This window comes from Canis lupus, chromosome 12 (assembly GCF_048164855.1).
Source record: "Canis lupus baileyi chromosome 12, mCanLup2.hap1, whole genome shotgun sequence".
In the NCBI taxonomy this organism is placed as follows: Eukaryota; Metazoa; Chordata; class Mammalia; order Carnivora; family Canidae; genus Canis; species Canis lupus.
This window is the reverse complement of record NC_132849.1, coordinates 4,745,349-4,765,829: the sequence shown is the minus strand read 5'-3', so window position 1 is coordinate 4,765,829 and position 20,481 is coordinate 4,745,349. Positions and strand designations below refer to the sequence as shown.

At 45.5% G+C, this 20,481-nt stretch overlaps 2 protein-coding genes across 9 annotated transcripts in view; one reads left to right on the top strand and one right to left on the bottom strand.

The window, feature by feature from the left end:
• Positions 1–238: 238 nt before the first annotated feature.
• VPS72 (vacuolar protein sorting 72 homolog) lies at positions 239–13,273 on the bottom strand. 2 transcript variants are annotated; one of them, XM_072769199.1, is made up of 6 exons: positions 13,085–13,273; positions 8,999–9,151; positions 8,688–8,802; positions 8,123–8,299; positions 1,091–1,235; positions 239–810 (listed from the first exon to the last, which is right to left on the bottom strand). In XM_072769199.1, exons 1-6 carry the CDS (start codon positions 13,199–13,201, stop codon positions 423–425), a joined length of 1,095 nt encoding a protein of 364 aa, XP_072625300.1. In that variant the 5' UTR covers positions 13,202–13,273; the 3' UTR covers positions 239–422. The 2 variants fall into 2 exon arrangements, with proteins under 2 accessions (XP_072625300.1, XP_072625301.1); XM_072769200.1 differs by lacking the exon at positions 1,091–1,235.
• Positions 13,274–17,959: 4,686 nt separating this feature from the next.
• Positions 17,960–20,481, top strand: part of PIP5K1A (phosphatidylinositol-4-phosphate 5-kinase type 1 alpha) — a 38,847-nt gene continuing 36,325 nt past the window's right edge. For 5 of the 7 annotated variants that reach the window (XM_072769186.1, XM_072769189.1, XM_072769185.1 and 2 more), the window contains exon 1: positions 18,002–18,488. In XM_072769186.1, the coding sequence (XP_072625287.1) occupies positions 18,407–18,488 (82 nt within the window). In that variant the 5' untranslated portion in view covers positions 18,002–18,406. Of the gene's footprint in view, positions 18,489–20,481 lie in introns of all 7 variants that reach the window. The other 2 variants (XM_072769184.1, XM_072769183.1) reach the window with 2 other exon arrangements.

Sequence of the window (20,481 nt, the reverse complement as noted above, 5' to 3'; positions counted from 1 at the left end):
ACCACACAGTTCCTACTTAATTGGTGCCTTGCTATATTCAAAGCAGGGAATATAAGGTGATATGAAGGTAAGTATAAGAATTTTGTTTGGGTGTCTAAAGGTGTTTATAATCCAGCTGGAGGAACAAATACTTATAATTTAAAAACGGAAGCTCACAATAAACGCTATTAAACAAAATAAAAACCCATATATACTCAGACATTCACAGACTGCACCCAACTCTACATCAGACACCAGACAAAGGAGATCTTTCTCTTTTATTAGATTAAAAAACACAAAACCAGTAGGAACTGGGGGGAAAGAAATAGAAAAGGGCTGGGCAAAGCTCAGAGCTGACAAAGGGGAGAAGCAGGGAGAGAAGGGGAAACATGAAGAGCCCCAAGTCAGGGCAGGAAAGAGGTTTCTAAGGATTAAACATCTCCTTATTTGATGACAATTTTCTGGCGCAAGGCTCGGGGCCCAGAACCAGGGAGGGGCTCGGGAGGTGGTGGGCCAGGGCCCAGGGCTGAGGCAGTGGGCGGCAGTCCGTGGGCAGTGATGTACTTCTTGTAGGCCTCACGGATGATCTTGAAGGCTCGAGCAGTGGCGTAGGGGATGTCTGTGACAGGGTCCCGGTACAGGGCTGGGCGATGGGTCACGGGGCAGACCTCCCGAACAGGGACCTTTGGGGGCCGGCCTTGGGGAAACCATTCCTCAAATGTTGCATCATCACTAAAAGTGATGAAAGTACGCGAGCAGCGAGGTGGAGGGACAACGGGTCCAGTGCCGGCATGGGGAGTCAGTGCAGAAGCTGTGGGAGTAGGATCCAGCCTAAGGGGAGAGACAGAAAAACACAAACACTCTGAGGAGAGAAAACAATAGATAAACATCAGGCAAGGAAAGAGAGGAAGGAGGTAGAGTGATGACAATGTTCTGAGAGAATCTAAGTGACAGGGAAAAGCAAGCTGGGCTGGATGGAAAAGCTGGAGAGAGAAGAAGGCTAAAAGAAACAAGGAGCTGAAGGAAGAGGACTCTGAAGGATAGCTGTGGGAGAAGAGCTGAGGAGGGCAGGGAGAAGGCTCTCTCCCCCTCTTCCCTATGACACACTCACCCTTCCACATCCACATTCTCTTCTTTAGGGCCTGGCTCCCCAACAAGCGGCACTGTCACCGAATGATAGGTGATTATGGGCCCAGGGCACTTCCTCTTCTTGTGCACCTGCTTCTTTTTGTCAGCCTCGAGCCTCTCGTATGTCTCTTCAGGGTCAAAGGAAGGTATGAAGGGATGGTGAGTCCCCTTTGTGCCCACACCCACTTCTGTCCCCCAGTCTCTCAATTATCTTCCTAGCTGGCTAGTCCCTGCCTAAGTCATTCATGTAGATCCTCTGAGGCCTCCTAGCACCTTCTACTTCTGATGTTTTCTGACATCCTGACCACTTGGTTCCTCATACACTCAGAATAGTACAGCTTTAGAGCTGGAAGGGACCCTTGGATGAGAAGCCCACTGTTTCCCTGCATATTCCTCTATAGCTACCCTGTCCACTTGCTCCAGCCAGAGCAGCACACTGGGACTTCAGGCATTTCTAGTCATAACAGAGTTCCTTCCTATTTTAAGTTGAAATATGTTGCCTGATTACACTGTTTAACCTTTTGGGGCTGTAAAGGATGTGGATCTAATCTGTCTTCCACATGATGGTCCTTTACATAGTTGAAATTAGTGTCCATGTCTCTCTAGGCTGATCACAATACCCATCTCATCAAACTATTCCTCATACATGATTTTGAGACACACTTTTTGCTAACCACAGTGGCTTAGGATACTCTTCTGCTACTGTATTTTTCAGTCTATGGCAGAAGTTGCAAGCTGGCAGTCCATTTAAATATTCTATGCAATCTGTTTTGCACTGTATTGTATTTTTTTTCAAGGCTTATTTATTTGGGGTGGGGGTGGGAAGAGAATCCCCAAATAGATTTCCTGCTGAGTCTGGAGCCTGACATGGAGCTTGATCCCAGGACCCTGAGATCATGACCTGAGCTGAAATCAATAGTTGGATTTTTTAATTAAAAAAAATATATTTTATTTATTTGAGAGGGTGAGTGAGAGAGCATGAGCACGGGGGAGGGGCAGAGGGAGAATCAGACTTCCACTGAGCAGGGAGCCCAATGCGGGACTTGATCCCAGAACTCTGGATCATGACCTGAGCTGAAGGCAGATGCTTAACTGACTGAGCCACCCAGGTGCCCCTCTGTATTGTATTTTAAAGAAAATTTTAGGGCAGCTTGGGTGGCTCAGCGGTTTAGTGCCGCCTTCGGCCCAGGGCCTGATCCTGGGGACCTGGGATTGAGTCCTATGTTAGGCTTCCGGCATGGAGCCTGCTTCTCCCTCTGCCTGTGTCTCTGCTTCTCTCTCTGTGTGTTTCTCATGAATAAATAAATAAAATCTTTAAAAAAAATTTTTTTTGGAAAATTTTAATTAGTTACTGACATTTGAAAATGATGAACTTCACTCATTCATTTTTCAGTAGGCTCCACATCCAGTGTGGAGCCCAATGTAGGGCTTAAACTCACAATCCTGAGATCAAGATCTGAGCTGAGAGATGCCTAGGTGGCTCAGCAGTTGAGTGTCTGCCTTCGGCCCACAGCATGATCCTAGAGTTCTGGGATCGAGTCCTACATTGCGCTCCCTGCATGGAACCTGCTTCTCTCTGTGTGTCTCTCGTGAATAAATAAATAAAATCTTAAAAAAAAAAAAAAAAAGATCTGAGCCAAGTTCAAGAGTCAGGTGCTTGTAACTGATGGAACCACCCAGGTGCCCCAAGGAAATTACACTTAAATACAGAGATTTCTGGTTCCTCTTTGAGAGACACAGAGAGGCAGAGACATAAGCAGAGGGAGAAGCAGGCTCCCTGCAGGGAGCCTGATGTGGAACTCCAACCCAGGACCCCAGGATCATGCCTTGAGCCAAAGGCACTCAGCCACTAAGCCACCCAGGTGCCCTCCTCTTAAAATTATAAGAAAATCTGGCAACACTGCATCTGTATTGTCATGCAGCAATAATGAGCTAAGCAGAATAACTGCCTCTCCTGAATGCTTCTCACAGTCCCTTGGCTGGACCTGTGACACTGCTGTCTGGCAGTTCACAGTTGGTATACACATCTCCTCCTCAAGGGCACTGATTATGACTCATATTACCTACATATTATCAGGGCCAAGCAGTGTTCTGCATGTTGCAGGCACTCAACGAGTATTTGTTTGTTTGTTTAAGATTTTATTTATTTATTCATGAGAGACACAGAGAGAGAAAAAGCGAGGCAGAGGCACAGGCAGAGGGAGGAGCAGGCTCCATGAAGGGAGCCTGACATGGGACTGGAACCCGGGTCTCCAGGATCAGGACCCGGGTTGAAGGCGGTGCTAAAATGCTGAGCCACCCCGGCTGCCCACAAGTATTTGTTAATACTAAATAGGTCAAAATATTCCTGTTCCTTTTCTCTGAATGAACCCAAAATTTCTGTTTCTTAAATATGGGTACAGGGGATCCCTGGGTGGCTCAGCAGTTTAGAGCCTGCCTTCAGCCCAGAGTGTGATCCTGGAGTCCCGGGATCGAGTCCCGTTTCGGGCTTCCTGCATGGAGCCTGTGTCTCTGCCTCTCACTCTCTCTCTCTCTCTCTCTCTCTCTCTCGGCTCTTATGAATAAATGAAAATCTTAAAAAAAAAAAAATGTGGGTATAATCCTCTAGATAAAGTTGGACCAGGAAACTCCACTGATGATTTAGCCTTTCTTGTATTTGGAATTCTGATAGGTAATATTACTTTCTTTCCCTTCAGCCAACCTTCCAATCCTTCTCCTTTCAAATACTTTCCTGTGCCTTCTAGAAGTCCTGCTCCATAATCAGCCAACTCATCTTTGTCCTCAAGTTCCTCAACTCAGCATTCCTTCCACAACTTGTCTTCCTGGAAGCCTATCAGCCCCTCAGGCCACCACTCTCCCTGTAGACCTCTGGTGGAGGCTGTTCATCCTGCCACATCCCATGCAGGGCATGCCTGTATTCTGTTGAGCCCACACTGCAACTTTAGATCACTGCTCCTCTACCCATCTGCAAACTCACTTCCCTTTTGTGACTTATGCCACCAGGCTAGATCATCTCTCCTTCCTGCCATGTACCATGCTCACTCCCCTCACTCACTGAAGACTTTGGCAGCGCTTTACATTCTTCCTCTCCACCCAACTCCTATCCTCCTGTGTCACCCTGATGACCTCAAAGTGCACATGGGTAACCCCTTCAACATCCCATCCTCAGTTTCTTTACAAATCTCATCGCTTAACAATCTTCCTGTCTGTGACACTCGAATTATTCCATTCCACCACAGCTACAGCCTATACTTCGTTATTGCCTAGAACTGGCCCAGCTCTAAAATACTAAAATCACATATCCCAGGCTCTGGCCACAACATCCTATCCTTTGGATCTGTTTGCTCCACTACTCTAGATACCTCTATTTTCTTCCTTGATGCCTCCCGCACATGGATCTCTCTACATTCTACCTAGCAGCCCCTTCTAGTCTTCATGTTTCTTTTAAAATCAAGGTTAGGTTCCTCAGTCTATCATTTTTTTTTAAGATTTTTATTCATTTATTCATGAAAGACACACACACAGAGAGAGAGAGAGAGAGAGAGAGGCAGAGACACAGGCAGAGGGAGAAGCAGGCTCCACGCAGGGAGCCTGACGTGGGTCTCGATCCTGGGACTTCAGGATCATGCCTTGGGCCAAAGGCAGGCGCTAAACTGCTGAGCCACCCAGGGATCCCCTCAGTCTATCATTTCAATCACTCTTATCAGTCGAAACTCCCTGGCCCAGACCTAGATTGCTAAGTGCTCCTGGTGAAATATTACACAATGTGGTAGACTGGAACCACCATGAACACATGTTCCCAAAATTCAAGACTCCCCCAACATCAGCATATAATTATATCTCAGGTATTTCAAAGACCCTTCACTCTCCTCAAGCTGTCACCTCTATGCCCAACACCTGACAGGTGATAGTGTCTAGAAGAAATCAGGTGACAATCACTCCAACATCCTGCTGTGGGTTTGGAAACCTCCAAGTATAAACCATCCTTCCTTCCTCCCTCCCTCCCTCTTAACTTAAGCCAATTCCTCCATCTGTGCTCTAGCTACCCCCTCAATTCCACCTCTCACTTCTCCAAAAACCTACACTATTAAGTCTTTCTTTTTTCCCTATTATTAAACTTTTAGGTGCTTCTCACCAAAGATATAGTTCCTCCAATCTTTGAATGAAACAAATAAGGGAAACTATGTTTACCCCAAACGCCACAGCCCTTATTCCTTCTTCCACCCTTTACAGCCAAACTTTTCAAGCTGCTTCAAAATGGTGTGGTCCCCCAAAGTGTTCCTTAAGGTCATCTCTGACTTATCTATCACCAAGACAAATGGACACTTCTCAGTTCTCCACCTGAGTGGCATCTCTGCAGCATTCAGAAGAGACTCATTTTTTAAAAGATATTCACACAGAGAAAGGCAGAGACATAGGCAGAGGGAGAAACAGGTTCCCTACCGGGATCCCTACTCGATCTCAAGATCATGACCTGAGCCAAAGGCAGATGCTCAATCACTGAGCCACCCAGGTGCCCCAGAAGAGACTCTTTTAAACATTCTCTTTGCTTGGCATTCTTTTTTTAAAGATTTTAGTTATTTATTCATGAGAGACACAGAGATAGAGAGAGGCAGAGACACAGGCAGAGGGAGAAGCAGGCTCCATGCAGGGAGCCCGACGTGGGACTCAATCCCGGGTCTCCAGGATCACGCCCTGTGCTGAAGGTGGTGCTAAACTGCTGAGCCACCGAGGCTGTCCTTTCCTTGGCATTCTTAAGACAATATTCTTGGAGTTCTCCAACTCTCTGGCCACTGCTAAGCTCCTCTTATATGAGCCCATTACATTCTATATCTAGTCTGCAGATGTTCTTCAGCTTCTGTCTTTTCTTCCCCATGCTTTCTCCCTTGCTGATCTAACCTACCAGTGCTATCTATACTCTACAGACTTTTTCACGTTTCTGTTTCCAGCCCAGATCTTTTGTTCAAGTCCAGGTGTCTACACTGAACTGAACTCAGCACTGCATGGACTGCTCCCAGAATCCTCAAATTCAGTATGTTCATGAACTTCTGCAAGGTCTCCTATGTCAGTTACTGATGTAAAAAGCCTAGAAGTTACCTTATAGTGGCCCAAACCAACCAATGTAGTGAAAGGATGTGATATCAAAGTCACCTCACTGTTTGTGATGGTTCTCAGTCACTTCTGTTTTGAGGGATAGCTACTGTTCGAAAGTATGGAATTACCATCACACAAAGATTAAATACCGATTTTAAAGTCAATATAATGGGGCGCCTGAGTGGCTCAGAAGGTTAAACATACACCTTTGGCTCAGGTCATGATCTCAGGGTCCTGATATCAAGCCCCACATCAGGCTCTTTAATGAGTGAGAAGTCTGCTTCTCCCTCTCCCTCTGTGCTCTCTCTCAAATAAACAAATGAATTTTTTTTTTAAGATTTTATTTATTTAGGGATCCCTGGGTGGCGCAGCGGTTTGGCGCCTGCCTTTGGCCCGGGGCGCGATCCTGGAGACCCGGGATCGAATCCCACGTCGGGCTCCCGGTGCATGGAGCCTGCTTCTCCCTCTGCCTGTGTCTCTGCCTCTCTGTCTCTCTCTGTGTGACTATCATGAATAAATTAAAAAAAAAAAGATTTTATTTATTTATTCATGAGAGACACAGAGAGAGGCAGAGACACAGGCAGAGGGAATAACAGGCTCCATGCTGGGAGCCCGATGTGGGACTCGATCCCGGGACCCCAGGATTACGCCCTGGGCTGAAGGTGGCACTAAACCGCTGAGCCACCCGGGTGTCCCAAACAAATGAAATCTTAAAAAAAAGAAAAAAAAAGTTTTGTTGTATTTAATGAAATAATTGTGAAAATATATCCTGAAGATGCCAGAACTGAAGTAAATCTTTTCTTAATCATTGTGTTCTTTTGGAGTTATCTAAATTTGAGAAATATAAAAGTGGAATGGGTTGGGTCCCAGATACTCTGTGTAAATAATCTTCCATTCCACATTGGGGCTATACACGTTCAACTATACGTTTCCTCACCTAAGAGCAAGATTCAGAGAAAGATTCGGGGGTGGTGGGGAGAGAAAGAAAAAGAGAACAAATTAAATACTATAAGTGATTGTGTTATTTTGCCTGATGAAAGTATGCTCACATTGAGCATTCGATGGGAGGTGTGTAACCTGCTGTTCCCGCATGTACCACTCATGATTTAAGACTGTCATCTCTCAACACCTTATAAAGAAATGTGTGTTTTGGGGTGCCTGGGTCGCTCAGTTGGTTGTGTCCAACTCTTGATTTTAGCTCAGGTCTTGATCTCAGGGTCCTGAGATTCTCCTGCTCCCTTTGCCCCTTCCCTCCATTCTCTCTTAAAAAAGAAATGTGTCTTGTATAGCATATTATAATACAAGATCATGTATTCAGCATGTAAAGTGAAGAGACTTTAAAGAATTTTGACTTGGGACTCCCAAGTGGCTCAGTGGATAAGTGTCTGCCTTTGGCTCAGGATCATTCCTGGAGTCCTGGGATCGAGTCCCACATCAGGCTCCCTGAGGGGAGCCTGCTTCTCCCTCTGCCTATGTCTCTGCCTCTCTCTCTGTGTGTCTCTCATGAATAAATGAAAATCTTAAAAAAAAAAGAATTTTGACTTGAAAATAGCCCATCTTATGAACTAATAATTCCTCATTTTTACAATTAGCATAAAGTAGGCATTATTGTCTGTTTGTAAACCAGGACAACGAGACACAAGTAGGTTAACTGCCAGCAGTCTTACAGCAAATGAAAAGCAGAACTAGGATCTGAACTCAGTTCTATGCAATTCTTATTTTACCCCATACACTTTCTATCTAACTTGTACTTCAGAGCCCTCCTCACTGCCTCTTTCCTTGCTATTAAGCCCTCACTCTCTACATCTCTTTGACTCCCTTGTTCCGGATCTCCCTCTCCATAGCTGCTCAGGTTCTCCAGTCTCCACTTTTGTCATGCTCCTCAGCTCTCTGCCCACTGTTCTTAAAACCACAGACTGACCCAGTGAACGTAAGTTGAGCTCTTCTGTGATCTTGGCCTCTCTGAGCAGCTCTTCCTGGGTCAGAGGCCGCTCACAATGGGGCCCCTTTCGCCGCCGTGACTGGCCCTGCCTCTCTTGTACCCGAAGGAATGTCTGTCGTGTATGCTCGGCTGTAGACTGACGCATGGACTTCCGGCCTCGGAAAGAAGTCAGAGAGGAAAAAAAATCTTTAAATTCATGTCCACCTCCTTTAATTTATAGTTAAAAAATTTAAAACTTATTTGGAAATCATTTCAAGCTTATAAAAAAGTTGCAAGAAGAGTCCACAGACTACCCATGTATTCTTTACCCAGATCACCTCCTGTTTACCTTTCACCTCATTTGCATTGCATGTGTTTTCCTGAATGATCTGAGGCTTAATTTGCACACATCCTAGCTCCTGACCCTAAATACTTCAGTGTATATTTCCAAAGTGTATATTTTACTTATATAATTGTAGTAAACAACTTTAGTAAACATAACACTGATAGAATGCTTTATCGTTCTATTCCAATTTTGTCAATTGACCAAAACATCTCTACTCACTGTCAGAGCCATCGTCCTGTAGTTCTAGTGGCAGCAGTGCCTTCTCTTCTCGGGCCTTCTGAGAGCTACCAGCTGGAGTGCTGACCTTTCGAGGCCTCAAGCTCTTGAGAGGCTCCTGGGGACAGATTGGAATCAGATACCAGGGAATAGAATTGATAAGGAGAAAGATGAGGATCTTAAGAAGAGAACACTAGCACTGTAGGAAACTGGACTGGTTGCAGGGAAGAGAGGAGTACTGGGACCTAATGAAGGGCAGAACAGAAATTATGGGAAATTATGGAAGTCCAATAAAACCAGGATACCCCCAGTACCTTATATGCTTTGGTGACTACTCGGCGCTTCCTTCTTGGCTCTTCTGCTTCTCCATCACTGGATGGTTCATCCCCTTCATCAATGTCAAAGTCAGAGTCCACCTCATCCTCTGTGTCTGACTGGTCCCCTTGATACTCATCATCTCCCGATTCCTGAGGACACAGGAAAAGGAGGTTCTCACTGTCACTGGAGTCATCAGTGCCCCTCCAGGAACAGAATCTTTTTTCTTTCTTTTTTTTTTTTTCTTTTTTCTTTCTTGATGTAAGATCTGTTCCACAATCCTTCCCAGCCCAGCCCTTCAGTTTCCTCAGGCAAGAAGCCCTCCTAGCTGATGGACTTTGGCACTAGCACCACGCCTTCCAGCATTGATCCACTGCCCGTAGCAGTCTTAAGTGCTGGGATACAAAAGGATATGGTTTGATCTCTACCTCAGGGGTCTCACAGTCTGGCAGAGGACAAGACATAATTGTAAAAGGAAGTCTGAATACAAGGCAACTATAAAGTATCAAATGGTACTAAATGGTACTAAAATGTTGTAGGAGTGGCTCAGTCAGTTAAATGGTCAACTCTTGATTTTGATTCAGATCATGATGTCAGGGTCCTGAGATTGAGTTCTGTATTGAGCTCCGCACTTAGCAGGGAGTCTGTTTGAGGATTCTCCCTCCCTCTCTGTCTGCCCCCATCCCCGCCCCCGCCCTGCTTGCTCAAATAAACACATAAATAAATAAATTTAAAAATGTTATAGGAGCTTGGAGGAAGGCATATTTCCTATAGACCAGTGGTCTGGGAGGGTCTAAACTTTAACTTTATTCCTTTAGAGCAGGGGTTGGCAAACTTTTTCTGTAAAGGTCCAGAACAGAACAGGTAATGTGCTGAATTTGGCCAATAGGTCAGGGTTTGCTAAACTCTGCTTTAGAATCTAAAGAACAAAGAGGACTTGAGTTGTGGTTTAAAATATGGTAGTGTTTAGACGGCCAAAAGGGCAGAGGTATCATGGGTAGATGGAATAGCAAGAACAAAGGTGCAGACGCAGGAATGTGTATACCTTGTTTATGGAATAAAAACTTAGACCTCAGTAAAGCAGAAGGCTGTCTTGGGCAAGAAATCTTCCTAGCCGACTGCCTTTGACTCCAGCACTGTCTTCTTCCAACATTAACTGACTGCCCTCCAAAGCTAGAAGACTTGAAAAGGTTGCCTTCAGTCAACAGAGAAAGAAACTCACGTATCAGGCTAATAAACTCGTGACTTTTAATTTGCAGGCCAATGATTCTCAATTCTCTCCCTCTCCTTACTTGTCCCATTATTGATAATCTTTGTTGAGGTAAACTTACTGAGACATAGGTCTCATTCCTCAGGTGTGTTGCAACAGAAAAATAACTGAGTTCTTGTAATATGTATAATGGAGAGCCAATGAAGATTTAGGGAGGAAGGAAAACTATATACCAGGGCTGTTTCAGAAAGCTCTGGAAGTTGTTAGCTGAGTGGAGTAGAGAACGTGGAGTACACCCTAGAATTGAGGGGTTACAGGTTAGGACTAGAATGGCAGCCACATAGGAAAGTAAAGGGAAAAACACACTTAAGGGCGAGGGAGTCAAAAACTGGGCAGGGTGGCACCTCAAACATGTGGCTCTCTCTTCAGTCAGGGATGTAGACCAACAGGCTAATCCTGGTACACATGCTGCCAAAGCAAGCAAACAGCACAGACAGCTGACATGCCAAGCTAGCCAGAGTTCAAACTTGCACCGATGGCCATCATTTCCTCCCAACTGATGCTTGTGAAAGACTGCCTGGGAACACATTAATCCCCTCAGCTCTAACCAGGTATTAAGTCATCGCACCAGAGAGTAGTCATTGAACTGCACATTAGCTTAGTGTCCGTCCAATCAAGATGCTTTCACTAAGTTAGGGATTTACTACCATACCTTTGGCTTTTATCAAGGGTCATTAATAGGCATGACTAGGTAAGTGAATGTTTCTACATCATCTAGTGAACCCATTACTTTATAATTTTATGTAGAAGTGCACTTCTTCCTAGGACTTAATGCTGAATAAATTTTTCTCTCTTAAAGAATGTATATGCCTCTTTCTTACTGAAAAAAGAAATTCAGGGCTTGGCTGCCAGGAAGCTCACAGCTAAATTTATTATTTATTTATTTATTAAAATATTTTATTTATTTATTCATGAGAGACAGAGAGAGAGAGAGAGAGAGAGGCAGAGACACAGGCAGAGGGAGAAACAGGCTCCATACAAGGATCCTGATGTGGGACTCGATCCCGGGACTTTGGGATCACGCCCTGAGCCAAAGGCAGATGCTTAACCACTGAACCACCCAGGCGCCCCGCTAAATTTAATATAAATTGCTATTACTATTTTAGCAGAGGTTCCTGGTACAATTACTTCTGATCTGTCTCTATTTTTACAGTTCCTACTTTTTGTTTATATTGTAAGCCTCCTTTAATCCTTTTTGGAAGCATGAAGGGTACATATTAAATAACGACTCGTAAAATGACAGGAATAGGAAAATGGCCTTTGGGGGAGGGATGAGAACATTCTATTTTAAACTATAGTTGGTCTACTGTGTAAGTAATGACTCCCAATCAAGTCCTGTGGATTCAAGTCCTATGGATTCAATGTCCTTAATTTGTCTTGAAACTATTGCCCATGTTTCTCTACTCCCACTGCCTCCTTCAAACCATTCTCCTCATTACAGAGTGAGCTTTCTAAAATACAAATCTGATCATGGTACTTTGATGAATCTTCTCAGTCGTCTAGATAAAGAGCAAAACCCCTCAACATGGTTCATAAGGCCCAACATGATTTGGCCTATGTCCACTCCCTCCAACCTTATCAATTTTATTCTCCTTCAAGGTTTGGAGAAAGGAGAGTAGGCCTGCATGTACCACACAGACTCAGTACCTTTACACATTCTGCATCCCCCCCACCCCTCCACACACACACCGTTTCTCCTTATCCTGCTCCCAGCCCTACTGCTGTTCACTGAGTCAAGGCCTACTTTTCATACTGTAGTAAGCTTAAACATCATGTCCTCCAGGGAGGCCAATCCTAACCAATAACTCTGGCTCCCGTATATTACCACAGCACCCTAGCTTACCATTTTTTTTCCCTCCTTATCACAAAGTATTTCAGCTGTTAATCCAGCTGGTTCCCCCCACTGGGGTCTGGAATACGAGTAACAAAGTGGTGTTTTCAATACTTTACGCTTCCCTAGAACTTACCACAGTGGTTGGCTTGCCCTAGCTCTTCAACAGATATTTTTTTAAATTTTTTATTTATTTCTGATAGTCACAGAGAGAGAGGGGCAGAGACACAGGCAGAGGGAGAAGCAGGCTCCATGCACCGGGAGCCCGACGTGGGATTCGATCCCGGGTCTCCAGGATCGCGCCCTGGGCCAAAGGCAGGCGCCAAACCGCTGCGCCACCCAGGGATCCCTTCAACAGATATTTTAAGAATGGACAGATTCAATCAGCACCAGTGCCGGTCCAATCCAGAGAATGGACCAGGCACTGGACGTATACTGCTGGACAAAACAGACCATCTCTAACCTGACAGAGCTTACAATCTAATAGAAAAGTATAAACAAGTAGGCAAACCAAATCTAATTGCAATTCGAAATATATTATATGAAGGAAATAAATGGACCACTTTTTAGAGCAGTTAGGGAAGGATTAACTAAGGAGACATTGACGTTGAGATTTGAAAGGTGAAAAAAGTAGGCTGAGCTCCTCTATTTTGTGAAGAGATCCTTTTCTACCTTCAGGTGGATAACCAAGCAGTAGGCCAGAGTCCATACTGCGTGACTACGAGGAGCTCGAGTACGTTAGACGTCAGAAGTGAAACACGCAACCCGAGAAGTATACGCTTGGTTTCTTCCATGGTCTGGGGTGCCTCGGAGAGCCCCTCATCCCTGAGCCCTCCAACCCCATCCAGGACTCTCCCACCCGCTCTCGAATATCACTCCCAGGGCTGATTCTATCCATTCCCCGCCCCCTTCTTTGTCCGACGTTTCTCCGTTCAGGACTCCTAGTAGCTTCCTCCCCTCCCTCTTCCTGGGCCCGACTCTTGCCTCTGTGAAACCCCCGTAAGTCGTCTGGTAGAACTCATCTTCCTCCTCGGCTTCCAGGAGCCCAGAAAGCCGGTTCCCCGCGGTCTTCCGGGGGGCCCGGCCACCGGCCAAACTCATACTGCCTACCGAGACTGCGCCGCCACCAGCGGCCCCTCACCCAGCGCGGTATCGGCGCTCGACACAACTACCTGCGGCGGCGGGCGGCGGCGGAAGCCCTTCGTCCACAGGCAGAAGTAGGAGAGCGTCGAGACGCTTCTAGGCCCGTCTGTCAAGCCTTCTTCTTCTTCTTTTTTTTTTTAAGATTTTATTTATTTATTCATAGAGACCGAGAGAGAGAGAGAGGCAGAGACACAGGCAGAGGAGAAGCAGGCATCATACAGAGAGAGCCCGATGTGGGACTCGATTCAGGGTCTCCAGGATCACGCCCTGGGCTGCAGGCGGCGCTAAACCGCTTCTTTACCCTGCAGCCCCGCCCCCGGGGGTGGGGAGCGGCGTGGAGACGACCCCCAAGCTCCTTCCCCTAGCTCGCGCTGATCTGGACTGCAGAATGATTACCGGGTGACGCCAGCAGCCCCACTACCCTAAGTCCAGAATTTGAGAGTCAACAAATGTTCACTTAGGTCAGTCTCCCTCTGCTCCAGTCCGTTTTCCACTCTGCTTTTAGTGATGAACCTTTCTAAAAAAACAGACTTTGTCAGTCTTCTGCTCAAAGATCTTTAATGGGGATCCCTGGGTGGCGCAGCAGGTTAGCGCCTGCCTTTGGCCCGGGGTGCGATCTTGGAGACCTGGGATCGAATCCCACATCGGGCTCCCTGCATGGAGCCTGCTTCTCCCTCTGCCTGTGTCTCTGCCTCTCTCTCTCTCTCTCTATCATTAATAAATAAAAATTTAAAAAAAAGATGTTTAATGGCTCCCTGGCATCTACAGGTTAAAGTACAGGATTCTTGGGGACAGAACAGTAGTGTGGTTAATATTAGATTTATAACCAACCAGACCTGAGTTTTGAGTTTAGGGTCTTCTAGCTGTGTGACTTTGGACAGTTGGTGGAATCTCAGTTTTCTCACCTGTAGAGTGGGACGAGGGGTGCCCGGCTGCTCAGTGGGTATAGCATGTGACTCTTGATACCAGGGTCGTGAGTTCCTTGGACATGGAGTCTACTTAAAAAAAAAAAAAAAAAAGAGGTGGGAGTAATAACATCTACCTTTTACAGTTGTTGAAAAGATTAAAAGATTAGGAGATCTAATCCTTTTAAACTTCTTCAGCAGGATTTAGTAAGCACATAGATGGTTAGTAGGTGATAATTACTATTAACATTGACATTAAAGATCCTGCATAATTTGGCCTCTCCCTGCCTTTCTAGTTTCACCTCTTGCCTCATCATCCCATTCTAGCATCACTTCACAATCCTCTGTCGTGCCTGTGTGCTTTTCCTTCTCCTTAGGATTCTTTTCCTATCTTATATACCTGGCAGAATCCTGGTTATATTGGACAGTGATGTCTTCCCACTCGCCCACCTCGCTTCCTAGCAGTTTCCATAATCATGGAGATCATGCCTCCTCAATTCTCCAGAATAGTTCCAATCTCAAATAGTCTGTGGAATTGTTAAGACCCTGTGTCGACTTCTTTTCCATCTTTTATCCTGAAAATATGATTGTCAAACCATAGCACTCGTACCTACGCTATGGTGGCAGCTATTACATTTTATTCTAATGATTGATGTATCTACCTCATTAGCCTGAGATCTTTTTGAGGGCAGGGACTTCATCTTCATCTTTATCTTCATCACCAGGAACTCTCATACGCCTAGGACATACTTGGGGCTAAATAATGCCAGTTGAATGAATGAATGAATGAATGAACAAACGAACGAATGAATACTTGAATGAGTAAAGTACTCATCCACTTATTTTGTGTTTAGGTTGATCTTTCCTGCCCCTAACCCCTCCATTCTGACCTTAGGAACTGTTCTAAGACCTGAAGGTTGCTTTAATAAAACTGTGTGTGTGTGTGTGTGTGTGTGTGTGTGTGTGTGTATGCACACATAATTTCTGCTAAGCCTGTATATATGGCCCTATTTTGAGATCACTGGACTGCTCCACTTTTCCAAAATATATATTGGTGAACTCCCTTTTCAACTTCCTTGGAGGCACCAAGCCAACATGTCTTGCTTTGCTTCTGCTTCCACACCCTGCCATGTCTGCCATAGTTCTGCTATGCCAGGAATGTTACTGGGGAAGAGTAGTTCCATGACTCAGAGAACACCCCAGGGATTGAGTGGGAGTGGAGGCAGAGACAAGATATGGGAGAAAAGATAGGAGACACCCCTAGCCCCTTTTTGAATTTTGCCTTCATCCATTCAGGAGACATATACTAAGAATCTACTTTGTGCCAGGCACTATTCCAGATGCTTAAGATATAAAAATGGAGGGACGCCAGTGTGGCTCAGCGGTTGAGTGTCTGCCTTTGGCTCAGGGTGTGATCTCAGAGTTCCAGGATTGGGTCCCACATGGGGCTTTCTGCATGGAGCCTGCTTCTCCCTCTGCCTATGTCTCTGCCTTCTCTCTGTCTCTCTCATGAATAAGTAAATAAAATCTTTTTAAAAAGATATGAAAATGGATAAAATGTAATCTTTGCCCTGAAATGTTCAGTCTTATGAGGGAGACAAGCAAGTAAACAGACTTAATACAAAGTAGTAGGAGTAATAAGTAGCCATTCTCTGGTACCTAAGGAGAAACGAAGATCCTTAAGAAGCTACAAACCGGAGATCTCTTCTTTTCAGGAGGGCTGAAATCAAATTCACTAATCAAATCCCAGGGAGAAGACCTGTTTAACCTATTGCCTTGATGAGTCAGGGCTTTATTGGTCTATTTCCTGTATTTATTTATTTATTCATTCATTCTTCCTTTTTTTTTTTTTTAAAGATTTCATTTATTTATTCATGATAGTCACACAGAGAGACAGAGAGGCAGAGACACAGGCAGAGGGAGAAGCAAGCTCCACGCAGGGAGCCCGACGTGGGACTCGATCCCGGGTCTCCAGGATCGCGCCCCCGGCCAAAGGCAGGCGCCAAACCGCTGCACCACCCAGGGATCCCTCATTCTTATTTCCGATTTTTAAATCAGAAACAGCTTTATATCTTTCTAAAATAACTCAGGAAATGGTAGCTGCTGCATGCTTTTTATAAAAACAAGGATAACTTATTCAACAAATATTTATTGAAGACCTAGGAGCGAAATCCTGTGCTAGACAGAGTGCCACCACTTCTTTTTTTTTTTTTTTAAGATTTTATTTATTTATTCATGAGAGATACAGAGAGAGAGAGAGAGAGGCAGAGACACATGCAGAGGGAGAAGCAGGCTCCATGCAGGGAGCCTGATGTGGGACTCGATCCCGGGTCTCCAGGATCATGCCCTGGGCCAAAGGCAGGCGCCAAACCACTGAGCCACCCAGGGATCCCCACCACTTCTTTAGTACCTGTATTGTTTAGTCGGGTGGAAGGGTGTATATATATGCAATTATAAAATACTTCAGTGTCACACAATCCCATTGCTATGTAATGAAACGGCAACCCAATCGTGAAGTTTGTCTACCTTCAGCACTCAAAGGAATATGAATAATCCAGCAGGTGGCAGCAAGGAAACAATTATTTTTATCTTGATGAGAGGGATAGAAGGCAGAGGTAAATACGCAGGGATAGTCTGGACTTTGGGTCCTAGATTCTCTTTCTAGGACCTGGAAGATACCTGGATAGAGAGAATAACCAGGCCATCTTAGGGGCTACAAGAGCAAGACACCTCCCTCTCCCGCCATTTCTCTTAATTTATTAATTGCACAAATAATTATTGAGTCTCTACCGTGTGCAGAGTCACAGATGGGAGGAGCTGGAGATACAAGAATGAAACAGTCTTTGCTTACAGTCTGATCAGGGCAAGACAGGTCTTCAGATCCCCACCTGGGTTCACAATCTCCAGGGTACTTTGTTGTTGTTGTTGTTGTTTTTTAAGATTTTATAAGATTTTGTTTATTTATTCATGAGAGACACACACACACAGAGGCAGAGACACAGGCAGAGGGAGAAGCAGGCTCCATGCAGGGAGCCCGACGCGGGACTCGACCCCGGGTCTCCAGAATCAGGCCCTGGGCCGAAGGCGGCGCTAAACCGCTGAGCCACCGGGGCTGCCCTGCAGGGTACTTTGTTAAAACTGAGCAGTGTCAGTCCGCACACTAGACTAGAATGAAGAACTTATAGTGTTTCCATGCCCTTTGGGGCACAGATGTACAGAGGTAGGGGGCTAATAGCTTGCTTGGATAGCGGGAATCAGACTGATGTAGTCTGATTGCTTTCCGTGGCTTTTTCTGACAGGTCTTCATTCATTCATTTATCAGATATTTATTGCATTCCATAACTGTGCCCATCATTGCGCTTGAGGCAAAGTGTAGATCTGTTTTGAATGCCGTTCATTGGAAGGCAAGACGGCCGCGCACATTAAGCTAACCAGTAAACAAAACAGTAAAGCCGGAAAAACAGTCGCATGTGATGTTTTGTGATATTCGAGTGCTTAACCTCTCTGGCTTGACAACAGCGCTTCTGTCGGGAGTTCTTACCTGAGCTCTAAAATTGAGACCGGTTGGGCTGACTTATTTACCCCGAACTCCAGCAACTCAACGCGGCCCTTTCCTGGAGCCGAATATTAATGGACCCACCGAGCCACCGTAGGGATGGTCTACAGTCCGGAAGGGCCCGTCTTCGACCCGCGGATTCGTTAAGGGCGTGGGGAGCCCTTGTCATGTGATCAATTATAGCCCTCCGATTGGCTGCCAGGGCCTCTCTTCCGGTTGAGTAGGCTACAACGCGGAAAGGTTACGCGCATGCTCAGTTCTCGGATTTTCCTGGCCACCCGGAGTGGAGCGGTGGGATTGGGCGATAAACAGGCTCTGGCTAGGGAGGAGGGGTGCGGGTGTTCGTTCCGCTGGGACTTTTCACGCCCCCTTATTCCTTTAGGTGTGGCTAGGTTCAGACGCGGGGTCTTGGCAGCTGCTTGAGCCTACTCCCAAGTAAAGGGAAAGCAGCTCCCGCGGAGAGTGGTCGAAGTTACGGAGAGGGTGCGAGACGGGAGTTCTCCCCTATACCAGCCAAATGGTGCGGCCCTGAGCTGTTTCACTGTCCCGACCGACGTGTCTGAGAGAGGCCCCGGAGGGGGCAGGGAGGCGGCCCGCAGACCGCGGGGTTCTGTGAAGAGACGTAGAGAAAATTCGATTCAGAGAAGAGGAAGAGCCCTGTTGAGAGGGAACGAGGCCGCTCAGGGGGAGGGGGCTGCCAAGATGGCGTCGGCCTCCTCTGGGCCGTCGGCGGCTGGGGTTTCATCCTTTGATCCCGGGGTCCCTTCCTGTGCTTCGGCTTCAGGTAATCAGGGCGAGGCGTGGGCAGGGGTCTGGTGACGGCTGTGCGATGGGAACGAGAGCGAGACTTGGGAGGGCACCTGTAACTAGGGATGTCCGAGAAGTTGCCGGTAAGGACGACAGATAGCAGGGCTGTCTGAGCGGGCAAGGAGAGTCTGAGGAAACGAAAGGGAGGCTGTCAAAAATAGTAGTCTCTGAGGAGACCGAATTAAGGACTTGAAGAAATAGGGTTAGGAAGGGATGGAGATTGAAGGTGGGAGTAGGGGGGAAACAGAAAGGAAACCGAAAGGTGTAGAGAAAACTAAAGTAAATGGACGCTTCATTCAGTAGAGGAATTAGTGTGATAGGCGGGTGGAATCCAAGTTGATTATGGGGTTAGTTAGATAAACATGTGGAAGAGGTTAAAACATGGGGTTAAAACATGTTCAAGATTTATATGACGCTTTCTTTCGATTGCTGTGGAGTTGGGAATTGTGGATTTTATTGGGGGTGGGAGTTATTCGGGACCTCTTTTTCTTTAGAGACTCCCCCTCATGCTTCATATCTTCTCACTTAGTCCCCCACGCGCTTGGACATACATACGTATTCTATCACACACCCTACTTCGATCATTCCCATTTCTAGATTCCCCAACTTTGGGAAAGAATGGGGTATTTTGAAGGAAGGTGGAAAATTAGAGTTCAAGGATCCTAAAAACAAGTGGAAGAAGGCAGAACGATGCAGTAGAGGTTGAGAGAGGTTATGCTGGGAAAGATGGAGTGGTTGGGGGAGGTGGTTCTGCGTGCTGTGGGGGAATATTGCGTAATAGGAAATGGACTGGAAGAATGCTTAGACTGTATCAGGAAATTGGCACTTGGAGTCAGGGAACATAGCTCAAAGTAGTTAAAAACTATTGGAGATTGAGGGAAGGCTGGGGAGCCCACAAGAAAAGCAACAGATTGTGTGTAGGAGGGCAAATGTGTCTAAGTGTGGGGAAGGGGGTGGAGATTGAGTCAGAAACTGTTCTAGAGCTTCCATCAGAAATGTCTGGTGTTCATGGTGGCTGTTGCCTCTAAACTGTCAACAAGAGAGGCTGCCAGATGTTGGATCCTGTACTTGAGATGTTGACATTTCCTTAGGCCTGGGATTTCATCCTTGCCTTTTTGAATTGGCTAAATAGAAGGTTCCACCTTTTGTATTCTAGCTGGCATGAGTGCGACTACATGGTGGCAAATACCTTCTTCATAAGGTGCAGTTTTATTTATGTGCATCTATTTTTAGTTTCTTGAGAGGTAATTTTTGTCTTTCCTGTAAAAGCATTAGAGGACCAGAGTAACTTATGCTGCATTCTAGGTGTGCTGGATGAAGTAAAATGACAAGCTTTTAATAGAGTAGTTCCTTAATTTAAAATCTTTTCTTCCTTCCCCCAATGCAGAGAGAACAATGTTTGTGTGTAGTCCTTAAACTTAACTATTAAATTATGTGTTTTTTCTATTAGAAACCAGGTTAACCTTAAAAGCCATGTGTTTATATCTCAAAATTTGATTCAGCCTCTTTCTCATGGAAGTACGTACTGGTCATGTGGACAGATTTCGGAGTAAAGGAACTATTTCTTTGTCACTTATTGATACATCTTCATTTTCCATCTCAACCCCTGCTTCAGATAGTCCTCTTTTTCAGATGTCACTGTGTGATATTTTTATGTTTTTAAATTTACTGCCAGATCTGAGGGCTAGCAATTAGTAATTCAGATCATATAAATGTTTTTTTCTTGTTGTGTTTTCACCAGAAAATAAAGTTAGGTTTCAGTGAGCTTTACAGCTCCTTGACTCTACTATGTTCATATGAGAAGTGAAGGTATAAAAATGTCTAAAAATAGTTTTAGATTCCTATTTTTACTTTTCTTACACCTCCCCTCTTTGCTTCCTTGACAAATATTGAAGCAATTGGATTAATAAATATTCCCCCAAAAACTGAGGGGATTTCTTTGTGTCCACATACACAGTATTGACTTTTTT